This window comes from Leptinotarsa decemlineata, unplaced genomic scaffold (assembly GCF_025532065.1).
Source record: "Leptinotarsa decemlineata unplaced genomic scaffold, Ldec_3_MD MMD2_P_RNA_scaffold_6, whole genome shotgun sequence".
Classification (NCBI taxonomy): Eukaryota; Metazoa; Arthropoda; class Insecta; order Coleoptera; family Chrysomelidae; genus Leptinotarsa; species Leptinotarsa decemlineata.
In genome coordinates this window covers 17,944,154-17,956,638 of record NW_027412533.1, presented here as the reverse complement: position 1 = coordinate 17,956,638, position 12,485 = coordinate 17,944,154, and the positions used below count along the sequence as shown (strand labels likewise).

General features: G+C 35.5%; 1 protein-coding gene across 1 annotated transcript in view; it reads left to right on the top strand.

The window, feature by feature from the left end:
- The first annotated feature begins 6,780 nt into the window (after positions 1-6,780).
- Positions 6,781-12,485, top strand: part of LOC111505065 (glucose dehydrogenase [FAD, quinone]-like) — a 60,039-nt gene continuing 54,334 nt past the window's right edge. Inside the window, exons 1-2 of the mRNA XM_074170072.1 lie at positions 6,781-6,936; positions 7,015-7,230. Coding sequence (XP_074026173.1) covers positions 6,888-6,936; positions 7,015-7,230 — 265 coding nt within the window. The 5' untranslated portion in view covers positions 6,781-6,887. The remainder of the gene's footprint in view (positions 6,937-7,014; positions 7,231-12,485) is intronic.

Below are 12,485 nucleotides of genomic sequence, written 5' to 3'. Positions count from 1 at the left end.
CATTCGTTTCCCTTCCATTTGATGTACTGTACGTTGAGATCCAACTATCATTAACAAATATGTTGCTTAGTGTCACTCTGACATACTGCGCCATATTTGTTTTTTCTCTGTCGATGAATTTTGCATTTCTTTTTCTTTCATTTGACGTGCTGTACGAGACGATTTGACAATTATTAACGAAAATGTGGCTTTGTGCCCTTCTGACATGTTGCGTCAGATTTGCTTCTTCTCTGTCGATGAATTCTGCATTCGTTTTCCTTTCATTTGATGTGCTGCACGTTGAGATTCAATTATCATCAATGAAGATGTGGGTTAGTGCCCTTCTGACATGTTGCACCATATTTGTTTTTTCGTTGTTGATGAATTCTGCAATTTTTCTTCTTTCATTCGACATGATGTACGTGACGATCCGAAGTTTTTTCAATGGTTCTCTTTGCAATTCTTCCTATGCTGTTCCACATTAGGCGCTCGACATTATATTTTTCATAGTCTACACATTAAATCATTTGAAATGAGTACCCACATCGACCTGTTGCGACTAGTATAGCGAAAATAGGTTATGAGGTCCTTTTGGCATTCTGTTCTTTGTTCTATGTTCTATGTTCTTTGACATCTAAACGAATTCATTGATGTCAAAATCATCGGAATCGGACGACCGGAATTGAAAACAGGAAGTGACCTGTTTTTGACGGATTCGAAACCTTCTCACCCTAAGGAATCCAAAAATACCATATGTTTCAGTATACGATGATTTTTTCATTTTTTTTTATCAACAAATTATGTGTTTTGAATAAAACTTTTGCAATTACATTACACTCGTAGTTGTTCGTAACCCAACAACTTTCAATTTCGAATATGTTCAATGATTTTCTTTAAATGTGCAATTCTTTCTATGCTGTTCCACATTGGGCACTGTATATCATACTTTTCATAATCTACAAATGAAATCATTTGAAATGAGTACCCACATCGGTCTGTTGCTGCTAGTATAATGAAAATAGGTTATAAGGCCCTTTTGGCTTCGACAAATGATTAACTACGTTTTTTGACATCTAAACGAATCCATTGATGTTGAAATCATCGAAATCGGAGGACCGGAAATGGAAACCGGAAGTGGTCGTTTTTTGATGGATTCGAAATCTTCCCACCCTAAGGAATCCAAATATATCATATGTTTCAGTATCCAATGATTTTTTTCATTTTCTCTCTCAATAAATTCTGCGTTTTGAATCAAGCTTCTGCAATTGGAATAAACTTATAGTTGTTCATAACCCAACATTTTTTAATTACAAGTTTGTTGAATTTGCAATTCTCCCTCCATTTCTTATCCTTTCATTTGACGTGCTGTGTGCGACGATTCGATCATTATTAGTGAATATACAACTCAGTGCCCTTCTGACAGTTGCGCTATTATTTTTTGTAATAACTCATTCATTTCCACAAATCCTCACACACGCCACCACCTCCCACGCTGACTACGTCACTTTCAAGCTTTTAATGTTTTATCACTATTATTATTATTATTCGACCCTCATTCTCCAGTTCAATTTCATCTAGCACAATCAATCGAGCAATATTTGATGTCTCCATTCTGATTGGATGACCGACACTACTCTGTAAAACAGAAGTTAGGTTGGGTGTTCCACAAGGTTCCGTTCAAGAGTCTGAAAATTCGCAAAATGAATCTTCATATGACAAAGCATGGACTTTAGTCATTTCCTAATGATGCTAGCTTGGTTAGCGAAACGCGTTAAATGATAAATGACTGTCATATTGAAACACGAAAAACCGTTACGACAATAACGATGAAACGATAACGAATGAACGCACGGAAAACGGTCGAAAACGCACGAAAAACGATCGAAAACGCACGAAAAACGATCGTAAACGCACGAAAAACGATCGAAAACGCACGAAAAACGATCGAAAACGCATGGAAAACAACGTATTTTCAAATGTCATTGTCGAATACTTCGCTCCCCCATTCGCGCCCTCACGTTGAGTCCACTAAGCTCAACCTCTCGACACTTTTGGATCTCCTCTTTCTCCTGATGATGCTAACTTGGTTAACAAAGATACGAGACTTCCGACATGTTGGAACGCTAGACTTCTGTTGAATCGACATGTTTTTTTCTTAAATGATGTATTTTGAAACGCCCTGTATACACATTAATATCATATTTCAAATCGACATTTTTTTTCCTTAAATGATATATTTTGACGCACCCTGTACACTTCGACGTCATATTTGTTTTTCAATGATGTGTTTTGAGATACCTTGTACATATTGAAGGATCGCACGTTGAAAACTTACAGCCTCGTGGAACTGTTATGTTTTTTCTTAAATGATGTATTTTGACGCACCCTGTACACTTCGACGCCATATTTGTTTTCAATAATGTATTTTGAGATACCTTGTAACATTGAGGGATCACACTTTGAAACGATACAGCCTCATTAATCTGTAATGTTTTTTATTAAATCTGATTCATTATTATTAATATATCATTTTCGCGCTTCCAATTTTCGTCGAGTAGTTCACGATTAATTCCTAAACCGGCAACGCCACATTGCCCCATAAACAATGATTTATTGTACAACTGGCAACGCCCAACCTGCCATGCTGGCATGTATTCACATTTGACAGATGCCGTCTTATGAGTCTAGTGTTTACAGTGTCCTTCTTCAACCAATAGATAGTTCAGCTAGTGACTCATAGGTGGCGCCAGTGTGGTGTACTCGCGACGATGCATCTGGGTCACGTGACAATTTGGAGCGCTCTGATTGGACTCTGCCGTACGCGTGACCTTGAAAGGAACCAAAAATTGCAGAATGAACCTTAGCCGTTTTCCCATGTTAATCTCCATAAGAAAACTTTTAGAACTCTTGCAGCCTATTTACTATTATTATTTAGGTCTATTTAATGTAGGGAAAACACTGATAATGCTGTAAGAGTTAAATAGAATTACAGAGTACATATTCAGAAAAAAAATATTTCAGTATTGGGAAAAATTTCGAGGTCCAGTTACAACTTAAAAATTGTCGGAAAAGGCAACTGCTTCGATCGACCGATTTTCTATAGCTTATGTCTGTATTTCGAGGTCACGTATAACAAGAAACTTGTCATTTCTTGCGTATTACACATAAATTTTGCATTCAGTCATGACTTTCACAGCATATGACATTGGCGTAACTATAACTGAGATTAAGATATGCCATCACTCTTATCGATTATTCTGAAATTAATGCAAGAGTATCATCTACCGACGTCATGCTAGACGGGTGTAGAGTAAACACATGATATTTTAGAAGACAATAATAATAATGCGCAGTCGCGTAATGAGTATTGCACACAATGTGCAAGGTCTGCCACGAGGCGCCCAGACCCTAATGCACTTGCTTTCAGCATATCCAGCATATGCGGTCTCAGCCTATATCCATCGATATAACGCTGCCCTAAGAGTGCTATATTACCATCTACGATACTCTTATATGGAATTGACGAGACACCGGTTTTGCTCTACACTCCGGGGGATATTAAATCCGTTATGGGGAACGAAAAGTGCCGAATTTATTGAAACTATTCGTTCTCCACCCTCAGGCTCATACAAGCTAATACGCCTGATGTAGTCCTTCTTGACCACCAGACCAAGACGATATTTGTGGTGGAGCTCCTGGCGAGATGAATATCGTCCGAAAAGAGGAAAAACAAATAAAATATCGAAATTTTCTCTTCGAACATCACAGACTCTATCCAGACCACTCTGTTGAGATGGCTGTTCTGATTATTGGTGTCCTTGGTGAAATAATGCACTCCCTACTATGGCAGAAATGCTAGCCGGACAGATGCAGAAGGCTGTCATTCTTACTAACTGCGTTCACTCAGGGAATATGATTCTCGGACCCAATGATCACTTACCCCACGGTGTGGGGAGTGGTCGTTGGTTGATAGTGCTGGCGCGCCCTCCTGAATGTATCGGGGCTTCGGAGGATGGGACCTGACCAGCGCCTACTTTGGTAAAAAGAATAATAATGATGAAAAATTGTTTATTGCTTGCGGTTGAATAATTACAGAAATGTAGAACCTAACCTGAAGAAGACAGCAAAACCAAAGGAGTAGTGTTAGGTCAGTTGACCGATTCTTTCACACTCCCCTGAAAAAATGTAAAAAATGAATTAGTAATACTCTAAAGATGTATTTTATTCACTAGGTTATATCATTGATGTGCCAACAATTTTTTTCCTTTTATTTTTTTGAATTCGAAGACAATGCACAATTGGGAATATCCAGTGAAGAGGTGGTTATAGCAATCTGATAAGGGAAGAAGGATTTCAATATATCTTTTATGCATTGGAATATCAATAAGATTCATTCTCCTCAAACTAGAATTATGAATAGACAGATGTTTCCCACGCATAGGCATGTCTGACATGAAGTTCCTCACACATTGGCAAGATCTGACGGTGAAGTATGGTTCGACCTTGAAACTGAATGGAAAGTTATTCTCTGCCAATGGCGTGCTGGACTGAGTTTTGTAGATGTGTAGCGTCAACACTTGACATTCATCGGGAGAACAGACTGATATTACTCACACATATGCATGGCTTACATGAACTTCTACATGCTTAAATACGATGTAATAACATAATTCAAAATGTCAGACTACATACATTTTGAAACATAATTTATTACAAATTTGAAGCAATATAGTAGATGGTATTGATGAGACTTCAACTGAAAAGTAGGTATAGATAGCCTCACTTTGGCCTGTTTCTTCCTCCACCATGGTAAAATCTGAAAGTGAAGTTTGGTTTGACCTTGAAATTGAATGTGAAGTCATTTACTGACATCATCAAGTCAGACGAAGATTTGTAACAATTCCGAAACACATGCCATTCCGCAATAGAATAGACTGATATTTTTCACACATGCATATGCTCACCTTCCAAGAACTTTCACATATCACAGTACAATCTAATTATTTGAAATGCAACACTATATTACAAGATCTGACGGTGAAGTGTAGTTTGACTGCGGAAATAATACAAGTTTATCCTTTGCGAACGCCATGATGAAAGAGGTTTGGAAATTTCACAAAACAAAATGCATATAGTCAGAACAAACCAGTTTACAGTGGAAAAAAACATATTTATCGTATCTACATTCCTTTTACACATTAACTTTTACATGTCGCAATACACATGTTTCCATTCAAAAAGTAATACTATAATTTTCTTGAAACCCAATTTTATCGAAGATTCGAACCAACATGGCATATGATATGATCATGTCCTCCGTTGAAAAGTATGTTTTCTACCACTTTGACCTGAAAACTGATTCCTCTCCTTCACCATTCCAAGATCTGACCTTGAAGTGGAGTTTGATCTTGAACTTGAATACAAAGTCATCTTCTATCGATGTACTGCTAGACGGGTCTGTAAGCTGCCAAATGATACACAATGCACATATTTTTCACACATACACACGCATACCTCACACTAACTTTCACATGTTGTAGCATGACATATCAATTCTAAGTGCAACACTAGGAGTTCGATACAAACTTATATTCAATTATAATACATTAGACAGAACAAGAGTATCTCGAAGAACTCATTTCGGTTCAATTCATTCAATATGAAGTTTTCACACAACGAATGAATAGAAGTATGTGTAATTTCATGTTGATTTCTCTATTCTCTCAATCACAATCACATATACTTGCCGATTGATGAAGATAAAAAAATACAACTTGGCGCTATGCAACGTGGCGCTCATAGTATGATGAGATTTTTTTTCAACATTTTACTATTGTTCCTGTAAATATAGTGTTTTAGACTAATATATCGAATATGAAATCCATCCCCCTTCTGACATACTATTCATATTTGATGACTTTTAAGGCAAAGTTCTCCCCGCTGGGTGGTGCTGTTTCTAATTTACTGATTGAGGAATATTTCCTGGTTCCACTTTGATCTATCAATTATTATTGAACCTGCTTCTGCAATTGAAAAAAAAAATGTTTGCTGATATGGTGGAATATATTGCATCTATAATCAGCCTGATAAAAGATAAATATGAGGAGAAAACAGTGGAAGATGGTCTTGAAGAGTGTTATCTACTAGCATTTTTGGCCAATATTACAACACTACGAATGCTTCTAATGGAGTACATTGGGATGAGTAGATACGTCTGAAGTGGATCTCGCTACCAGAAATATTTTCGTGAAGCAGATATACTTTTCCTTTGTTATCGGCGAAACGTCGACAGTTTCATTGATACCCAATGCAATATTTTTTATAATGAAATATGCATCGTATCTCGACAAGTTATGAAACATGATGGGAATTGTTTGATGATCCTGATAGTTTATATTGCACTCTTTGTATGATGGTCAACGATCATTATTTTCAGGTATTAGATGATTATGGTTTGTAGCATATAAGCAATGAGTTTCTACCCTGAATTCTGCGAATCATCATGAGAGCATTTCACATAATATCCAATGGATCCCGGAATGTGTCGTCGATATTTATTTCCATCCTGCGAAGATACCAATACTCTCTGAAGATCGGGATATATGACGGAAGTAAAAGTGATTTTGAATTTCATTAGTTCAGCCTTCCATTGTCTAATGAGATATGATTTGAAATCTCTGAAATGAATAGATGAACAGATAGAAAAACATGAAATAATGACAGTTGATAAAAATGTTCAGTTGACATTGTCAAGTGGGAAAATTCTGAATGATACTCGAATTACTAGATCTTTTATTTTCTTTATCGTACCTACTGAAATATGTAAAAGATCTAGTAATTCGAGTTTCATTCAGAATTTTCCCACTTGACATTGTCAACTAAAAAGTTTTATCAACTGTCATCATTTCATGTTTTTCTATCTGTTTTTGAACCTTTTTATATTTTATTCTCACGTTAGTAAGTTCTCCATATTCATATATATATATATATATATATATATATATATATATATATATATATATTCGATATTTTCAGATTATGGAATTTACGACTTTATAATAATTGAAGGAGGATCGGCAGGTTCGATCTTGACCAGTCGGTTATCCGAAGTCCCTGAATGGAGTGTTCTACTACTGGAAGCTGGAGACGACAAAAATGCTTTTAGTGATATTCCAGGTTTCTCTAATAGTCTTGGTAAGACAAATATGAATTGGGGATACTTCACTACGCCGCAAGCGACATGTTGTCAAGGTAAGTGAAAACGATTCAAGTTCAGTTTGCTAACGTATTACAGCGCAGACAATTGCGCGTATTGTGACTGCTGAACCAAATTTCATTATTTTTTATATGTTAGATAGTGTTTGCTGAAAATAGCAGAAGAATCATTGAAACATTTGGAAAATTGGAAAAAAATTGTAGATCAAAATGAGCTGGCAACACTAACCGTATCAGTCTAGCCCGATCTCATGCTTCAGAAATCTAAATATGTGAATATTACTCAGCTAGTAACTTGACAAAACACTTCAAAGTTGGTACGAAATTCGCCTGGTTAGCCAGTTTCAAGATGTAAACTCTTCATATTCAAACAATATTGTATTGGGAGAATAGAATACTTTACCTTATAAGCCTATTTTCATCCCGAATCATGATACTTCAAATTCTGAAGTTTTCTATCATATGTTTAGCTCACATATGTTCATATTTATCACTATGTATATCATTTTTGTTCCAATGGTCTATTTTTGCTTGCACATTAATTGACGAATTTTGAATCCTAACTTGTCTGCACCTGTACAAAATTCAACTGACCTAGGTAAATGTCCATAGACAACGACGTGTCTGAAGCAGTTGGCAACTGACCCTAATTCTAATTGAAAACTCATATTTAGCGATGAGGCTCATTTCTGGATGAATGGGTACGTGAATAAACAAAATTGTTGAATTTGGGATGATACTAATCCACATGAGATCCAAGAGCGTCCAATGCATGCCGTGAGTGTCAGTTTTTGGTATTGATTTTGGGCTGGCGGCGTCATCGGTCCGTATGTCTCCAAAAACCACTTCGGTCAGACTATCACTGATAACGGCAAGCACTATGAGTCGATGATCACCAACTCTTGGACACCAACAACATGTGATTTCAACAAGATGGCACTACGTGCCACACAACTCATGCCACATTTGATATACTGCATAAGCGATTTGGAAGCATAGTAATCTCACGTGATTTTTCAATAATTTTTCATTATTGACGGGTAATTGAAAATAGCTATGTGATTGGAAAAGTTATTCCTTCCAAAACATCTGGAGAGACGGTACTGTAGAGGAAAGTTTTTAAATTGACGAATCTCATAGCATTCGGGTTTCTGATGAAATGATCAGTAGCTGGTCGACGTTCAATTATATTTGAACTACGATTTCATGGATATCTGATTAATGGGCTTCACTGAATTTGGTTTCATTCAGCGTGGTTTGGAAATCATTGATCACATTTCCAGATGACTCTTGATTACTATCAGTAGATATAGGAGAACATGGGATGAAAGGCAACACCGCCTAATGGGAATATATATATATATATATATATATATATATATATATGCTGTTTTATCCGTTATTATGTTTTATATATATATATATATATATATATATATATATATATATATATATATATATATATTTATATAAATAAAAACAGCATACCTGTGCTATGTGAGGATATTTAATTTGGAAATTTCAATTTCGAAAGAAGTCTTCAACATCAAAATGACAACTTTTTGACATTGAATAATGTGGAATACTTTTTCAAATTTTTTATTGTCGTTCATCATGGTGATTTATATTGTGTTAATATTACAGGATATATTCAGATTTATATTTTTTGTTAGTGAAAATGAATAAATTTTGTTGAGGTTGTCGATGTCTGTCTTTTTGTTGATATTGTTTTCTTTAATTTTGATTTCAGTCATTTCCAGAAATTTCCTTTTATTTGAATCTGGTTCGAAATGATGAATTTTTGTGTTAGTATAATTGACTGAATGATCATTATGTATCGTTTATTTAGCACAAGCTAATGCAGTTACAATATTAGTCTTAATCTTGCAAAATGATTGAGGATCTAAAAGGTATTTGTTTGTTGTCAGATGCACTGTTCTCAATTAAAATTACGTCATAATGCAGAACTGCTTAATAATTTTTGAAAACATAAATTTAGTTATTCTGGAATAAATGACGTGTAGCAGAATTTATTTACTGCACCTCTTGGAAATATGGAGTTTGTCGATATGTGATTTCTTTTAAAGATTGAAAGCAGAAAAAACAGCTTACCCACCATAACAATAAGAAACGAATTCTCTGTATGTACAAACGTCAGTAGCTAATATTGATGTTGGTTTAAAGTAAAGTGTTGGTGTTAAAAACTGCCACAGCGCGTTTTGATTGATTTTGAAGTGTTATTGAAGTTATTTTGGTAGTCCGCTGTTTTTCTGAATATCAGTAAATATGGTAAATTATACGAATGCGGAAATGGCGCAAATGCATTACGTATATGGCCTTGCCGATGGTAATGCAACAGAAGCCAGGCGCATTTATCAGGAAAGATATCCTAATCGTGCCTTACCAGATAGGCGAACCTTTTCAAATATTCATCGTCGACTTGGGGAAACTGGTAGTTTCAAGAATGGGGTTCCGGAAGGAAGACCTCGTGTAGTAAGAACTCCTGAAATTGAGGAAGCGGTGCTGCAAGAAATTGAGGAACATCCTGAGACGAGTACGAGGAGGATCGCTAGAACTCTGGATATATGTCATCAAATTGTTTGGCGTATTTTGGTTGATTTTTTGTTATACCCATACCATATTTCAAGAGTGCAGGCATTACTCCCCAGAGATTTTCCACAGCGTGTGAACTTCAGTCAGTGGTATCTACAAAGTATTGCACTAAATCCGCAGTCTGAGACACAAATTTTGTTCACAGACGAAGCAAATTTTTCTCGGAATGCCATTCAAAATTTCCATAACAATCATGTGTGGGCTGAAGAAAATCCCCATGCAATAACCGAAACCCATTTCCAACACCAATTTTCTGTTAATGTATGGGCAGGAATTATAGGTGATCATCTAATAGGCCCATTTTTTCTACCAGGACACCTTGATGGTCGTTCTTATTTACACTTTCTCGAAGAAGACTTACCTGGGTTATTGGAAGATGTGCCACTTGCGTTAAGGAATCGAATATGGTACATGCTGCTCATTTCAGTGTAATTGTCCGAAACCATTTAAATACAGTTTATCCCAATCGTTGGATAGGTCGCGAAGGACCTCAGCAATGGCCAGCAAGATCCCCCGATCTCAACAGTTTAGATTTTTTTTATGGGGTCACCTTAAAACTCTTGTGCATAAAACTCCCGTTGATACTTTAGAAGATTTAAAAGAGCGAATAGTTGCCTCGTGTGAAACTATACGAAATACGCCGGGAATATTTGAACGGGGTGCGTAATTCCATGCGTAGAAGGGCGGAAGCATGCATACTAAGTGCATGCTTCCAACAATTTTTTTAATCAGTTTTGGTATTATTACTAATTAACAAATTTGTGCTATTCGTTTATACTTACTGTCACAAAATAAAATAAAACTGGTTTTTGTGAAGATTATGTTTTCAAATATTATTAGGGAATTGGTAATGCGTTATGAAGCAATTTTCAGATTCTCATTCATTTTAGAATTGATCTAATTTCTCAATTTGCTTTCTGTCGATTTTTATTTTTTTGAGTGAAAATCATGCGTCGGACAAAAAAATACCAGAAGATTTTCTCAAAAATAAATGAGGATTTTAAAAATGATTTTATTTTGAAAAGAAAGCATTGGCGTAGTACTTTTTCCCCAAAAATATTCAATGCGAAACCCGTAGGGATGCCACTGTTTGAAAAAATACAAATTTGTGTACATCAGAAAATGCGCCTTGAGGCTTGGAACAAATGTATCAAATATGCCAAAGATGTCTACAAAATTATCTCAGTTATTATTAAAACACTGATTATTTTTGAAAACTTTGCCACCCTGTATCTCAAAAGTTAAGGCGTTTAGGACATACGTCCATAGGAAGTTTTTTTTTTGAAATGGGTCTAAGTACCTCCTTAAATATTAGCATGTGTTTAAGGAACACCCTGTAAATCTGCCTGAATTAGTGGGTTTAGTAAAATAATCTGAAATAACAGAGTTATCATCTTTCCTGATTGAAAGAGTATCTAAAAAAGGTACTATTTTGTTCCTTTCTTTTTCTATGGTAAATTGAATAGACGGATTGTAATTGTTAAAAATGGTTTCTATATCATCAATTTTTTCAAAAGGTACAGCACATATTATATCATCCACAAACTTTTTTAAAAAAGGAACCTGAAATGATAATTTTGGAATACATTCATATAATAAATCATCCATCACATACTGGGCTAAAATAGATGATAAAGTTGATCCCATTGGAGTCCCAAGTATTTGTTTATAATATTCGTTGTCATAAACGAAAACAGTAGTATCAAAAATGAAATCTAATAATTCTAAAAAGGCTGTTTTTGTTAATTTGATATGATATCAGGATATCAATGGATTGAGATAATGAATTTATTTCGAAACGTCTCCTGTTGTGCTAGGGATCTCGACACAAGGAGGTAAGCATTCGACATTTTCTTTCAGAAACATAAACTTTGAAAATACCTTGAATTGTTCATAATTTAAGACGTTTCATTTCTCACGAACCACGTTCCATATTTACGTGTTTCTTACACTCGTGTATCCAAAGGGAAGTTTCAGCCTGTTTTACTTCCTGAAGTATTGCGACTACTCAGAGTTGGTATTGCTTCACCTTTTTACCTGGTGGTTGTATGCAACGGACTTGGATAATAGAATCGACGAGGATAAGTACCTCGCAGAGGATTTTTTTTCTTAAAAAAATCGTTACGGAAGCAATAAACATAAGAATCGAAAGATCATTCTTTGGGTAAAGTGAATTAATTACCGACAAACCGATGCCCATATTTTACGTTATACTAGAAACCTTATTCATAGTTGAGAAGAATTGAATGATTGATGTGTTGCCTGTTCACATTCAATTCTTCCAACCGAAGTTCTTGCAAGAATCGGCTCATTATATCGTTGATTAGAACATTAAGAATCAGTGAACTTGAAGTTTTTCTTTATCGTGATCTATTTATCATATCCATATATTAGGTCATACCCTGGGTATTAGTTTAGGATTGAATCTTGTAGCTTTCTCTTGTATATTTTAGTGATTTTTGTAATAAAAACCGGCGAAATCACTTGGCGCCCATTCTGATTAGAAATCTTCTATTTTATTGGTGATAACATCTTTGATCCACGGCCCTGTTGAATGTTTCGAGTTGGTAACTAAACCGGCCGTACTTAAACCAAAAAAAAGTAACTTCGTTTTATCTGGAAATTAACAAACCCACGGGTAAACGTAATAGAGTGGCGCCTCGAATGTGGGACCGTGT